The 16,362-nt window shown below is 42.6% G+C and overlaps 1 protein-coding gene across 1 annotated transcript in view; it reads right to left on the reverse strand.

Moving 5' to 3' along the window:
- ZRANB3 (zinc finger RANBP2-type containing 3) overlaps positions 1–16,362 on the reverse strand; it is a gene marked incomplete in the record, with an annotated part of 393,324 nt that overhangs the window by 315,221 nt on the left and 61,741 nt on the right. The window contains 1 exon segment of the mRNA XM_077447813.1: positions 8,246–8,264. Within this exon segment, the coding sequence (XP_077303939.1) occupies positions 8,246–8,264 (19 nt within the window).

Raw genomic sequence — 16,362 nt, forward strand, 5'->3', positions numbered from 1 at the left:
GAGGAACAGATGGATCTGGTTCCAAAAGAGGGAAAATCCTTAGAAATTACAAACAACCGAGCAATATACTCATAGGGGTTGATTTACTAAAACAGGAGAGTGCAAAATTTGATGCAAAGAAACCAAACAGCTTCCATGTTTTTCTGTCAAAGCTTATCTGAACAAACTGAAGTTAGCAGCCGATTGGCTACCACACAGCTGCACCAGATTTTGCACTGCCCGGTTTTAGTAAATCAACCCCATAGTTAAATTTTTACAAATATCTTAATGTGACAACACTGAAGAAATGACACTTTGCTACAATTTAACGTAATGAGTGTACAGCTTGTATAACAGTTTAAATTTGTTGTCCCCTCAAAATAACTCAACACACAGCCATTAATGTCTAAACCGCTGGCAACAAAATTGAGTACACCCCTAAGTGATAATGTCCAAATTGGGCCCAAAGTGTTAATATTTTGTGTGGTCGCCATTATTTTATTGTTTTTATTGAGCTTCACAGGTTGCCAATGGAATCCTCTTCCACTCCTCCATGACGATGCTAGTGGATGTTCGAGACCTTGCGCCTCCACTTTCCGTTTGAGGATGCCCCCTCAAACTAGTTTGGCCAGTCCACCACCTTTACCCTCAGCTTCTTTAGCAAGGCAGTGGTCGTCTTGGAGGTGTGTTTGGGGTAGTTTTTGGTCAGTAAATATAAAATGCACCTCCACATTGAAATGCATTAACCACTACAATACAGGGCACTTTCGCCCCCTTCCTTCCCAGCCCAATTTTCAGCTTTCAGCGCTTTCGCACTTTTCATGCTGCAGTGTACCCAAATTAAATTTTTATCATTTTGTTTGCACAAATAGAGCTTTATTTTGGTGGTATTTATTCATGACTCCATTTTTTATTTTTTGTGATATAAACACAAAAAGAGCGGAAATTTGGAAAAAAAACAACAATATTTTCTTTTATTTTAAACACTTACAGACCGGACCATTTTGCTGGTCAAAGACCAGACCACTTTTTGCGATTCGGCACTGCATCGCTTTAACTGACAATTGCGCGGTCGTGCGACGTGGCTCCCAAACAAAATTGATGTCCTTTTTTTCCCCACAAATAGAGCTTTCTTTTGGTGGTATTTGATCACCCCTGTGGTTTTTATTTTTTGTGCTATAAACAAAAATAGAGCGACAATTTTGAAAAAAACAACACATTTTTTACTTTTTATTATAATAAATATCCCCCAAAAATATATAAAAAAAAACATTTTTTTCCCTCAGTTTAGGCCGATACGTATTCTTCTACATATTTTTGTTAAAAAAAAAAAAAAAAAAAATCGCAATAAGCGATTATTGATTGGTTTGCGCAAAAGTTAAAGCTTTTACAAAATAGGGGATAGTTTTATGGCATTTTTATTAATAATTTTTTATTTTTATTTTTTACTAGTAATGGCGGCGATCAGCAATTTTTATTGTGACTGCGACATTGCGGCGGACACATCGGACATTTTTGGGACCATTGTCATTTATATAGTAATCACTGCTATATAAATGCAGTGATTCATGTGTAGATGACACTAGCAGTGAAGGGGTTAACCAGTGGGTGGCAGTGTAGGGGTTAAGTGTTCCTAGGGGTGTGTTACTAACTGTGGGGGGGCTGGGCTTTCATTTAGTGAACACTGATCTCTGCTCCAATCACATGGAGCAGAGATCAGAGTCACTAGTTGCTAGGCAGAATGGGGAAATGTGATAGAGTCCGGGGGACCCCCGTGAGTGATGGCAGGGCGGCATTGAAGATTGGACGTACCTGTACGCCAATATGCCTGCCTGTGCCATTCTGCCGATGTACATCGGCGTGCGCCGGTCGGGAACCGGTTAAAAGAAATCCAATAAAATCTAATTTTGTTGTAAATTTAAGCCAAAATGTATTCTGTTACATATTTTTGGTAAAAAAAAATCCACTAAGTGCATAATAATTGGTTTGTGTGATCTTGTACGCAAATGATCATGTACATATGTGTGCAGTTAATCATTGGGACATGTTATTTTAGTGGGACATATGTGGGGACATGTGTGTTTTATACTAGACTGGTGATCAGTGAGTAAAAAGCTGTAATAACAGCTCACACTCTCTGATCACCAGCTGGCTGCAGCGATCTGCTCTCCTCTCCTCAGCAACAACTTCCGTGTGAGGAAAGGAGAGCCGATTGCCTAGCAACTGGCTGTTTAAATCACATGACGGCTGTGATTGGACACGGGCGTCATGTGATCAGGAAGGCCAATCACAGAGCCCTCTTGCCGATCCGAGATGCGCCGTGTCATCGGGATCGCGCTGCTGCGCGGACACGTGCGTGCGATCCCCCTCCTTCTGAAGGACGTTCCTGAATATCCAGTCAGAAGGAGGAGGCTGAAAATGATTGTCCGAAAAAAGGGTTTTCAAGCGTTTTGCCGAAAAACCAAGAAAAAACCGCCAAGATAAAAAAATGCAACATTGGTACATTTTTGATGCCTTCTTTCTGCATTTTTTAACTACTTCCCACCCGACCAATGTATATATACGGCCGGGTGGGAAGTAGTTAAAAATGCAGAAAGAAGGCATCAAAAATGTACCAATGTTGCATTTTTTTATGTATTTTTGGAGTCAAATAACCTATGAAAAAGATACCATAAGCATGGTAAAATCTCACCAAAATCTTGGCGGTTTTTTCTTGGTTTTTCGGCAAAACACTTAAAACCCTTTTTTCGGACAATAATTTTCAGTGGGTGAAATTTTGGCACATAACTAATTGAAAGCCATCCCTTAATCCAAGCTTTTGTAAAAAAAAAAAAATTGAAAATAAACGTTAATATACACCGATATGCTTGAAGGGGTAGAAAAACACTGTCCATGCATGTCAGCCTGATCATGTTTAATAACCAGTCTCCCCAGAGATAAAAAAAAAATCCCAAAACTGAAGGAAAGCAAAGCGCCTGCTTTGAAGCCAGCAACCAGATCTCACCTACCAATATGAATATCGTTTGCTGCAGTCAACCAAGACACTATACTCTCCCTTTACTATGTAGGAATTAGGCCTACACCGACCTCTGTATAAAAACTAAAGATAGTTCATTGCCTTATAGCGTCTCAAAATTCAGGGAAAACTGATAAAGCGTTTTTTTTTTTTTTTTTTTTCTGGTAGCAGATTAGCAGATTTTTAGCCCCTACGCCTCAGGAGACTAAGTGTAAGCCCTTGTACACACGGTCGGACATTCCGACAACCAAATCCGTCGGATTTTGTCCTGACGGATTTTGCCTGAAACTGTTGCATACACACAGTCGGACAAAGTTGTCATAAAATCCGATCGTACTTAACATGATGGCGTTATTTCATTAGGACGGGACTACGTTCAGACTAGTAGCCAATAGTTTTGGTTTATGAATTTGATCTGAGCCTGCGTGGCACTTTGTCCGATCGGAATTCTCTACACATGATCGGACAAAGTCCAATCGGATCATGTTGTCGGAAAATTTTATAGCCAAGTTGGAAAACTTGGTCCGTCGGATACTCCGATGGAGCCCACACACGGTCGGATTATCCAACAACACGGTGCTATCGGACACTGTCCATTGGAATATCCGACCGTGTGTACAAGGGCTTACACACTCACAGTTGGGATTCCTTATATCTAATGCTTGCATAGGAGAGATTATATGGGAGACAGCACTGCAGGACTATGACATCATCAATTGGCTTTGTATCGGCTATTGTAGTTAGCCAGAACTGGGAGCCCCCATCAAACCTCAAGAAATAAAGCAAAAAAAAGCAAGCTGTTCAACTCGTCAACAACCTTGCAACATTCAAATATCAGATCCAAGTTAATCCAGATGTACCAATAAAAAAATAAAGAAATGTAAAGATTGAGAAAATTCTCTAAATGCTAAAACTCGGGGGGGGGGGGGGGGGGTCAAACTGTTGGAGCTTGTAGTTCCTCAGCAGCAGTTTAAGCATGGTCAAAACCAGGAACGCCTCAAGTGTGTTAGCGTTGAATAAATAATGAAAACACGTTTTCCCAATACTCATTATAAAGCACCTGTTTTCCCCAGAATGCTTGCTCTGCTAGAAACATGGAAAGTGTTTAGGCAGCAGGTTCCTGAAAACGGCAAGTCTGCAAAATTGTCATTACTCAAAATTAACTTCAAATTAATAAATATAGAAAGCACAAAAAAAATAAAAATAAAACATTGTTGTGTTTCTTAAAGGGAATCTATGCTCAATTTGCTAAAATGCTGGTACTGATTAAAAAAACTATTTCCATATTGCTGCTATTGAGTTTTCAGCATCTTTAAGTGTAAAATTCAGTATTTATCAAGAATTGCCAATAATTTTGTAATCTGTAAGTATTGATGCTGTGGTTTGCAAAGCTTTGATATTCATGCTCTCCTATATTTGAAATACAAAACTTTTGCAGGTTATCTTGTGAATTGCTGGTAATCAAATGATTTCAAAATTATGATTATTCTGTATATTTATGTGTGAAATACAATATTTATTTCAGATCATTAACTGAGAAAATAGGATTCTTTTTGTACTTTATTCAAACGAATGGCATCTAAAATGCGAGTTCCACAATTTGCCATTCACACATCAGTACTTTCAAATCACAGCAGCCTTAAGAGACCCTGGGTAGGACACCATTACCACTCCTCATAGACCAACTATTCCAGAGGGATGAGCATTTTAATTCACAATTCTCTTGCATATAGGCTACTGGCACTGGAGCTGGACCCGGACAGCTGCTATGTCATTATTACATGCCATGCTGGATAGACTGGAACCGGTGGTGGTGAAGTTGTACTTTTTCCTGCCTCCATGAGACTGCTTAACCAATTGTCAAAATTGTTAACTACTCTATGGATAAAACCTTTTCCCACACAGACCTAGTCTATGCTGGGGGGTCTGTGCTTTATAGGATTTGGGACATCTCCATCCTACCTCGTGGCAGTTCAGACCATGCTCTTCTTGCCTTGAAACTGAATGTATCTACTGTCCCGCAGGATAGTTTTGGGCATATCCAGGTTTTGGTTGTCTAATTCGAGGGTTTCTGAGCCGTATATATCTCACATGATACACTACTGGAAAGACCAGGACCATTCTATATCTCCATCTACCTCTTGGGATGCGTTTAACGTGTTTTCCAGCGACAGTCTGCAATCTCACTTTCGTCAGGTTCGCCGGGGCTTGAAGGAAGATTTGCTCTTAACAGAAAAAACCCAGCTTCTACATCAACCCTAACGCATATTCAAACATGGGGAAAAACTGGGAAAAAGCTGGCATGTTTGGCTAGGGAGAGTTCCACACCTGTGTCTATTTTTTCCAGCATACGAGATTCTGCTGGGTCACTGCTGACTGATCCTGCCTCTATCAATGCTTGTTTTGCAACATTTAATCATGAACTCTATAGCTCACTCATGGTGGGCACGAATGAGGCACTATACGATTATCTGGAGGAAATTGAGCTGCCATGCTTAACATCTACTTTTAGGGATGCATTGGATGACCCCCATTACACTGGAGGAGCTACAGCGGGAGATGGCCTACATTTAGACTTATGCTTCAAAGGGCAATGGAGGAGGGGTCTCTTCCGCCTTCCATATCTGAAGTGATTTTTGTGATCATTCTCACACCTGATAAGGCTCCCAAGCAGTGTTCCTCGTACCGGCTAATATTCCTCCTTAATGCGGATGCAAAAATTTTGGCTAAGGTCCTGGCCGGTCGATTGAACACTCTCATCACTGCTTTAGTACATGCAGATCAGTCCGGATTTATGCCAGGTAGGGGAACCGATATTAATATAAGACGCCTGCTTATGCATCTTTATAGAGCGGATGGGGATGAGTTCAGGGGTGGTAGCCTTCTTGGATGCCGGAAAGGCCTTTCCTCAATGGAGTGGCGATACCTCCAGGCTGTCCTACGTAAATTTGAATTCAGCCCTCGGTTTATCAAGGGGGTCCAACTACTCTATCATAACCCTACGGCCCAAATACGTACTAATAACTTGTTGTTCTCTCATTTTCCCTTGATCCGAGGTACTAGAAAGGGCTGCCTCTCCGGGCCCGATTGCGCTGGCAATAGAACCCCTGGCGGTGAGCATTAGGTCTGCTCCCTCGGTAGAAAGCATCCAAGTGGGGGTGATTGTAGATAAAATATCCCTGTATGCTGGCGACACTCTCCTGTTCCTGAAAGACATCTCACTCTCCCTCCGGCCCTTCAAATTATAGATATTTTTGGATCCTTTTCAGGCATTAAAGTTAACTTGGGGAAAGTCACTCCTAATCCAGTTATACACCTCGGTTCCTTTTCTGTTGCCCTTAAATGATTCACATAATCAGAAGCAGTAAATTGCACAAATTGGATTGATTGGTTTTCATTTAAGACCCTGTTGGTTTTATTTATATATAGATTTTATTTAGCACCAGAGCAAATTAGTAAGGCAATGACCTGGACTAGTGAATTTAAATAATTTGGTGTCGTGATAAGGGCCCCTTTGTCCTGATATTTTGAACTGAACTTCTTGCCATTGCTTAGGACCTTCTCTCAGAAATGTATGACCTGGGGGTCTCTTCTTCTCACTCCAGTGGGTAGAGTGAACCTTGTTAAGATAGTATATTTACCCAAGTTTCTTTATCAATTCCGTAGTCTTTTCTCCGGTGCCTCCAGCTTCCTTTTTTAACAAACTACAGGAATTATCTCAAAATTCGTGTGGAATGGGAGGCCTCCACGGTTGACCATCTCTACTATACAGCTCTCTCTCACTCTGGAGGTGGCCATCATGGGGTTTTACTCCATCCTTAGTAACCTGGTGTTCAGGGGAGTAAAATCCCACCCCGGAATTACAGATTCGATGCATACCACTATTTCGACATGGCACAGGATGAGGGCCCGTTATAGCTCTCCGGAGACTTTCCCCCCACATATTTCCTTTGGGGTAATACAAATCTCCCACATCTGAATAGAGTTCCCAACCCGCATGTTTAGGCGGCATCAAGAGGAATATTGAATCTTCAACATGTTGTTTCAGGTGGCAAGCTGCACTCCTTCCCCAATCTTAAAGATGCATGCACATCACAGTGGAGGTTGTTTCGCTACTACCAGCTTCGCCACGCATTTCATAAGCAGTTCCCACCCTCTCTCACCCTAGAATCTGACCCTGTTGAAGGATTGCTTATTGCTAATGTAAAAGACAAGCCTCTATCTTCCCTGTACTTCCGCCTATCCATACCCCCTACTAATAATTTAGACATGAACTGTGACAAGATTTAGAGTTAGTTAAAGTAGTAGTTCAGCCACAAACTATTAATTTGCTACATTCTTTTCCTATTTTTCCTCTCCTTTCAGGTATCTCATGGTCCGGAACGTTAAATTATTATTTTGGGTGTTAAGGAACATTGGTTATCTTCTGCGGAAGATGTTGCTTGGTTTACTATTATATGTAATTTGCAATGTACACTACATTGATTCTGGTCCTCCAAGTGATACACAGACGGCTAATTGTATAACTATTCTTTTGTGTACTCTGCTCAAAATAATAAAAAATTATTGGAAAAGCAAACATTCAACCTAGCATCCTACTCCTGCAGGTGGTACTTAACTCAGTAGTAATGATCTACAGCAGATCTGTGTCTTCCAATGAACAAAAGAGAACTTAGGTCAAAAAGCTTTCTAAAACAACATTTCTATGACTTTTTGGTACAAGTCATACTTAAAAAAAGATAAAAATTATGCCATGTTTACGGTGTACAGTATTGAGTGATTAAGAAGGTTTTCCAAAACGACTGGAAAGTTGTTGCATAAAGCTGGCCTTATACTGGTATTATACAGGACTGATGAATGAATATCCCACTGTGGCAATTGTATTTGCGACAGCCAGCCCAAACTGTTAGGCCTAAAATTTTCCAGCAGACCCCTTTCACAAAAGTCAATCGAACAATTGACTTTTGTCAAAAATATTGGGGCTGCTGGCCAGCTTACCCAAAACAAAAAAGTACAAGTTCTTTCTGGAGCCTGATAACCAGCCATACCAGCTAAAAAGATTAAAAAAAAAACTCTCAGAAGCCAAAATTTAAAGAAAATACAATTATACTCAGAATGAATTTCAATTAGGAGTTCAAATGATGAATAAATGAAAAAGGACAAAGACGATGTAAATTCTTAATAATATGTAAAAAAATTATTAAAATATTACTGAGCTTCCAGCAGAAAAGAAAGAATTGCACTACTTGCCTCATCAGCGATCATACACCTACAGAGGAAAAGAAACAAAAATTAGATGTTAATATAAATCGTGCATTTTTTTTCCATTCCCACATGAAAAACAATATGTTAATTCGAAGATCTGCTCTAACACATGTTACGCATTTGCTCTGGTGCTAAATAAAATCTATATATAAATAAAACCAACAGGGTCTTAAATGAAAACCAATCAATTCAATTTGTGCAATTTACTGCATCTGATTAATGTGAATCATTTAAGGGCAACACAAAAGGAACACAGAAAGGATTTAAAGGGAAACTACCATGCATGCTTAGTTCGCACACACCGTGCGCGCTCTAAGTAATTTTTCCAAACAATTAATGTTTGTTTTGTATTAATTTAAAAGAACGAGTTCAAATACTTATATAATAAAATAAATAGTCAATTTTTTGGTGGGTAAGATACCAAAAAAAACAACAACATGCATTTATTCTTTTTCTTAGGAGCCTGCAGAGCATTGTACTCATGATCAGCAGATTGTGGGTGCAATGCCAGGCTCTCACTAAAGCGATTTGCTTGTAGACAGTTACTGGAGAGCAGGAATACTCAATGAACTACAAGAGCACTCACCAGTGCCCTCACAGCTCATTGAGAACTACAAGCAGTGTGCTGCAATGGATTACAGTACTTGTAGTTCATTCATTGACTCTAGTATATGGGCAGAGCCCTGCACGGCACACTATCGCCAGGGAAATCGATGGTGCAGGAGGAGGTTGCTGAACATGTTACACCCTAAATACAGGTGTAACATGTTCAGAAAGGTTAACTTATCTCTTCAAACACACTACAGCAGTCTTTTTCACTTCGAGTTCCTCTACAAATTGGTACAGCTTCCTTGGGCTGTGGCTGATTGACCTCCCATATGAGGGTACAAGCAACGTTTCGGGACCATCACCACTTGGCAAAGCCAGCATCATGACACCAATTATCTTTTCTGTCTGTAAAGATGGTATTCTGACCACCACTATAAGGGGTGAATGCTTCCTTCTGACAATCAATTTAAGGGGAATTTTTGGCATTGCCCCCAATGAAGTGGTTATAGCATGGGCTCCCCAAGACATGAACATTATTTTAGGGGTTCCTCTGGAGTAAAAAGTTTGAGAACGGCTGCACTACAGTCCCCCTTTGTAAAAGGCAAAGAGCAAAACCACAAAGTTAAGGGATCAAAAGTCAACCTAGAAAAAGCCCCCCTTCTGAAAATACTACATCTCAGGTCAAACATGGTTCATGTTTCAGTCACAGTCCCAGAACAGGAATGATATAAAAGAGTGTCAGAAAAGGGTAATCTCTGTACTTGCTCGGTCAAAGTATAGGAATAAAAGCCAGGGAACTAGCATTCTCAAAGGAGAGTTCAGTAATGACAGCCCCGTTAATCTTTTATAACAGTTTCCCATTTAATATCTGAGAAAACATTGCATTAAATACAATGTATACATTTCTGCTTAATAAATAAAGAATGCAAAAAAACAAAACAAAGTGCCACTTTAAAGCTAAGCCAATGCAATCAACAAGAAGCTCTAGCCCACAGAGAGAAACAACGAAGAAGCTGGCATGAAGGACGCAGTAGTACTCCAGAGCATCCTTCTCTAGGAAAGAGTCCTCTAAGTTGCCTAAACAAAGGGCCAAATTACGGTCTATCAGACTCTAGGGGGCCAGACAGTGGCCAGTGGGAGCAGATAATGACCCAGCATCAGTGGAATTAAGTAATGTCCCAAACTTGGTGGTTAATTTGGGAGTAAAGAAAAAAAAAGTGTCTGCGGATAGTAGGATTGGAGGCCCATCATTGGTATGGGAGTATAGTTGCCCAATCCTTTAGATCAGTGGGAGGAATTCTATCCCATCTTTGGTGTTAGTTGAAAGAATGATTCCCCATCATTGGTGTCAGAGAGAGCAACAATGCCACTTTTTTATTTTTATTTTTTTAACTAGAGTTTCTAAACCCTTTTTAATGTCACTTCAAGGTTTCTGACTTACAGAAAGAACACCTACAGTGGTGTGAAAAAGTGTTTGCCCCCTTCCTCATTTCCTGTTCCTTTGCATGTTTGTCACACTTAAGTGTTTCGGAACATCAAACCAATTTAAACAATAGTCAAGGACAACACAAGTAAACACAAAATGCAATTTGTAAATGAAGGTGTTTATTATTAAAGGTGAAAAAAAATCCAAACCATCATGGCCCTGTGTGAAAAAGTGATTGCCCCCTAAACCTAATAACTGGTTGGGCCACCCTTAGCAGCAACAACTGCAACCAAGCGTTTGCGAGAACGTGCAATGAGGCTTTTACAGCGTCCTGGAGGAATTTTGGCCCACTCATCTTTGCAGAATTGTCCTAATTCAGTTACATTAGAGGGTTTTCAAGCATGAACGGCCTTTTTAAGGTCATACCACAACATCTCAATAGGATTCAGGTCAGGACTTTGGCTAGGCCACTCCAAAGTCTTCATTTTGTTTTTCTTCAGCCATTCGGTGGTGGACTTGCTGGTGTGTTTAGGATCATTGTCCTGCTGCAGAACCCAAGTTCGTTTCAGCTTGAGTACACGAACAGATGGTCGGACATTCTCCTTCAGGATCTCTTGGTAGACAGCAGAATTCATAGTTCCTTTTATCACGGCAAGTCTTCCAGGTCCTGAAGCAGCAAAACAGCCCCAGACCATCACACTACCACCACCATATTTTACTGTTGGTATAATGTTCTTTTTATGAAATGCAGTGTTCCTTCTACGCCAGATATACTTGGACACACACCTTCCAAAGAGTTCCACTTTTGTCTCATCGGTCCACAGAATGTTGTCCCAAAAGTCTTGGGGATCATCAAGATGTGTTGTGGAGAAATTGAGACGAGCTTTGATGTTCTTTTTGCTCAGCAGTGGTTTTCTCCTTGGAACTCTGCCATGCAGGCCATTTTTGCCCAGTCTTTTCCTGATGGTGGAGGAATGAACGCTGACCTTAACTGAGGCAAGTGAGGCCTGCAGTTCCTTGGACGTTGTTGTGGGGTCTTTTGTGACCTCTTGGATGAGTCGTCGCTGCGCTCTTGGGGTAATTTTGGGCGGCCGGCCACTCCTGGGAAGGTTCACCACTGTTCCATGTCTTCGCCATTTGTGGATAATGGCTCTCACTGTGGTTCGCTGGATTCCCAAAGCTTTGGAAATGGCTTTAACCCTTTCCAGACTGATAGATCTCAATTACTTTCTTTCTCAATTGTTCCTGAATTTTTATGTATCTCGGCATGATGTGTAGCTTTTAAGGATCTTCTGGTGGACCTTACTGTGTCAAGCAGCTCCTATTTAAGTGATGCCTTGATTGTGAACAGGTGTGGCAATAATCAGGCCTGGGTGTGGCTAGAGAAATTGAACTCAGGTGTGGACAACCACAGTTATAGTATGTTTTAACAAGGGGGGCAATCACTTTTTCACACAGGGCCATGATGGTTTGGATTTTTTTTCACCTTTAATAATAAACACCTTCATTTACAAATTGCATTTTGTGTTTACTTGTGTTGTCCTTGACTATTGTTTAAATTGGTTTGATGTTCCGAAACACTTAAGTGTGACAAACATGCAAAGGAACAGGAAAATGAGGAAGGGGGCAAACACTTTTTCACACCACTGTACATGATCAGGGGTGTCCTCCCTGGTGGCTCAGTCAGATACACACACAAACCCCCCACCACCATCACAATCAGTTCTTTTACCAGCTTTCAGAGCTTATTGCCGGTCTTCTTCAACCATCTTAGGAAAATAAAACTTTTCCTTACCAGTATTGTGCCTATATGAGACAGCCATCTTTGCTCAGCCATTCTACAAAAAAACACAATAAGTGCAACTCCAGTCAAAACTAGGGCTGAAACGATTAATCGATATTATCAATAATAATCGATAATGAAAATCGTTGTCAACGATTTTCATTATCGATTAGTTGGTCCGCCCCATGTGATCTGCGGAGCGGGCCGCGGCCTTAGGAAAGACCGCGGCTTCGGCCTAGCTTCGGAGCTGGCGGCCATCTTGGTACACCCGGCGGCGGCGAGCTGCGCGCTAACGTCACCCCCAGCGCGGCGTTCAGCCTGTCAGCCCAAGTGAATGAATTCTGGAGGAGTCACGGAGTTCTTCTGTCCCCGCACATCCCCCGTCCTCGTCCTCTGTCCCCGCACATCCCCCGTCCTCGTCCTCTGTCCCCGCACATCCCCCGTCCTCGTCCTCTGTCCCCGCACATCCCCCGTCCTCGTCCTCTGTCCCCGCACATCCCCCGTCCTCGTCCTCTGTCCCCGCACATCCCCCGTCCTCTGTCCCCGCACATCCCCCGTCCTCGTCCTCTGTCCCCGCACATCCCCCGTCCTCGTCCTCTGTCCCCGCACATCCCCCGTCCTCGTCCTCTGTCCCCGCACATCCCCCGTCCTCGTCCTCTGTCCCCGCACATCCCCCGTCCTCGTCCTCTGTCCCCGCACATCCCCCGTCCTCGTCCTCTGTCCCCGCACATCCCCCGTCCTCGTCCTCTGTCCCCGCACATCCCCCGTCCTCGTCCTCTGTCCCCGCACATCCCCCGTCCTCGTCCTCTGTCCCCGCACATCCCCCGTCCTCGTCCTCTGTCCCCGCACATGCCCCGTCGTCTGTCCCCGCACATGCCCCGTCCTCTGTCCCCGCACATGCCCCGTCCTCTGTCCCCGCACATGCCCCGTCCTCTGTCCCCGCACATGCCCCGTCCTCTGTCCCCGCACATGCCCCGTCCTCTGTCCCCGCACATGCCCCGTCCTCTGTCCCCGCACATGCCCCGTCCTCTGTCCCCGCACATGCCCCGTCCTCCTCTTCTGTCCCCCGCACATCCCCCGTCCTCCTCTTCTGTCCCCCGCACATCCCCCGTCCTCCTCTTCTGTCCCCGCACATCCCCGCTTTCCAGCGCTGCCGTGATTGGAGGTTGGGCTCTGCACATGCGTGCATCCATCTCCCGGCTTCGGGGTGCCCTTCGATCCATTTGGAGGAGTCGGCCGAGTCATGTGTGGCGGGTCCAGACTGAGACTCCGCCCCACACCACCCCGGCACACCGAGGAGGAGCCGCTGACACCATGAAGGGGTGAGAAAACCCAAGACACAGGAGGGGGGGAGGGGAGCACTGAGAGGAGGTGGGGCAGTGACACCATGTGAGAGGCGAGGAATGTGTCATCTATACTGGGGGGGGGACACGTGTGTGTGTGTGTGTGTGTGTGTGTGTGTGTGTGTGTGTGTGTGTGTGTGTGTGTGTGTGTGTGTGTGTGTGTGTGTGTGTGTGTGTGTGTGTGTGTGTGTGTGTGTGTGTGTGTTTCTCCCCCCCCCCTTTTTTTTATCCGATTAATCGAAAAAATAAATCGGCCGATTAATCGATTATGAAAATAATCGTTAGTTGCAGCCCTAGTCAAAACCTTTGTTCTTCTTACTACATAAAATAGGTTTTAAACTTTCCCTAATCTATTCAATTCTAATTAAATTCTTTTAAGTGACTATGGCATCTAAAGGGCTAAAAAACAAGAGAGTTTTCATAACAACTTGGATAGATAGTCACAGAGATAATAAACTACATCATGAATACCAGTGCTCCAAGGGATGACCAATCAGTATTCATTCACATTTGCATCTCTGGATTTTTCTGGTGGTGTTTAATTTTGGCTGGGATATATTCCTTTTTAAGCTCTCCAGGAAACGTCTCTCAAGGAATCTTTTTTTACCTACATAACTATTTATATAGTATACAGCAATGTTGCCATTCTGCCTGAACACTAGTCGCTTCTGCTTGAACTGGAAAAAAAAAAAAAAAAAAAACATATTCCAGTGCTGGCCATCTCAAAAACAGCTAATGCTTTAAAGCTTAAATGGGAAATTGAAGTTAGGTTCTGTTCTCACTTGTGTGTTCTGTTAATATGCGTTATCACATGTTTTACATGGAAAAAACAGTCCTGACCACAATCCGATAGAACACCTTTAGGACGAACTAGAGTGGAGATTGCGAGCCAGGCCTTCTCATTCAACACCAGTGCCTGACCTCACAAATGTGCTTCTGGAAGAATGGTCAAACATTCCCATAGACACTCCTAAACCTTGTGGATGGCCTCCCCAGAAGAGTTAAAGCTGTTATAGCTGCAAAGGGTGGGCCAACTTGATTGAACCCTACAGTCTAAGACCGTGGTGCCATTAAAATTTGTGTGTGTGTGTGTGTGTGTGTGTGTGTGTGTGTGTGTGTGTGTGTGTGTGTGTGTATAAAGGCAGGTGTCCCAATTTTTTTGCCAATGTAGAATACGCCCCCATCTATTTACTATTGACAGCAGTCAAAAGATTAAAAATAGTTACAAGAAAAGTATGGCTAAAGCCCGCTGTCGGCTGATGTCACAGAGCTAGTCCAGGCTCTGCAGGGATTCAAGGTTGGGATCCATCCAGATGCCTGACTGAGAGCAGGCTCAGCCTCCTAACACCCTGTTGGGAATCATAGCCAGTTGCTACCTGTTATGGCAATTTTTATATCTCACTTAAATGACTAACGATACAAGAAAATAAGTGATTAAACCTTTGTCTACATAAGAATAAAAATGAACGGTAACAGTGCGAAAAGATAAACAATTACCTTTATTTATACAGAAAAGGAACTTTAGAATAATTAGAACTTATCATATAACTCAAGTGATGCTACAAGTACAGAGTTGCTTAGACTGCCAAGATAATTTAGGTCATATGCTTACAACAGACATACACTTTCTATATATTTATCAATATTTCAAGATAAGTCCTAAGAAAGAAATAATTAGAAATAGAAGAGACATGATAAAAAAGGAGAGAGAGAAAGAGAGAGAGAGAGAGGGGGAGAGAGAGAGGGAGCGAGAGAGGGAGAGGGGGGGGAGAGAGAGAGGGGGAGAGAGAGAGAGAGATACGTTACACAGACTTCCGGTCTCCTTCCATGGTCTAGAAATCAAGCGAGAGCAGCTAATTTTAGCCCTATTTTATATGCATTCTGGGCCAATCAGCAGATGGAACGCACCCATTGGCTCTGAGTTGGCATCAACCTCTGACTGGCCGATTCTCAAGTCTACATGCTGATTGGTTCTAATTTCAAGCCTAGTTAAGCATCAAACTTCCAATGCCTTTATGAGCAACTTCCTTTGATCTCTGACCCTGCCAATTCCGACATAAGACCGGTTTAATTATCTCTGGATTTACAACCGTCAGCCCTCTTTGATACAACATAAATTAGCACTTCAAGGACTTGTGGCACAGGAAGAGGCATTATATCTGAAATGGCCATCTCTGAGAACAATAGGGTATACAGACAGCAGACCAAAAGGTTTGTGTGTTTGAGATACCAAGAACAGTAAATATTCTAATATACATGTTGCACATATATATATATATATCCAAAACAGGGCATTAATTGGTCCTCACAATGGCTTCCTTTTAAGCTCTTTGATATAAATATTATATTTCAAAATCGCTACCACATACCCCATACCTCTCCTTTATTGTTCTGTAAGATGGTACGCATGTCTACATTTTGGCCTGTTTTTTTTATTTATGTTCATTTAAGAAAAAAAGACGACGTTAATGTTGACTGAGAGTTTAAATCCGCTTTCAAACAATGTCTATGTCAAAGTACATCTATTTTAATTACTTCAATGGAGCTTTAACAAAGCTAACAATTTCTGATATTTAAATTGTTTATTTTTATGCAAAGATTTTTTTTTATTTTATTTATTAACAAACATGTTGTACTTACCTGCTCTGTGGAATAGCATTAAACAGAGTAGCGCCAATCCTCATCTTCTGGGGGCCTCCTGCCAGCACTCCTAGCCCACCATCTTCTTTGTATGCCACCATAGGAAGCCGCCTTCTATTGTGGCACACCTACATGTCCGATTCCAAGCCATGCTGCCTGAATCCATAGACGCAAAACAGCACATATTGGCCCTGCCCCCTCATCCACAGGATTTGCCTGACAGCAGCAGGAGCCAATGACCCCTACTGTTTAAGCAAAGCCTGCAAGAGTGTGGAGAGCTCATACAAATAGGTACAGCACTGGATTGAGTGAGGGCTCAGGTAAGTATAGGAGTGGTAAGAGGGGGGGGCAATATTATCTA

Source organism: Lithobates pipiens, unplaced genomic scaffold (assembly GCF_037356315.1).
Source record: "Lithobates pipiens isolate NorthernLeopardFrog02 unplaced genomic scaffold, aLitPip1_a1.2 Scaffold_22, whole genome shotgun sequence".
In the NCBI taxonomy this organism is placed as follows: domain Eukaryota; kingdom Metazoa; phylum Chordata; class Amphibia; order Anura; family Ranidae; genus Lithobates; species Lithobates pipiens.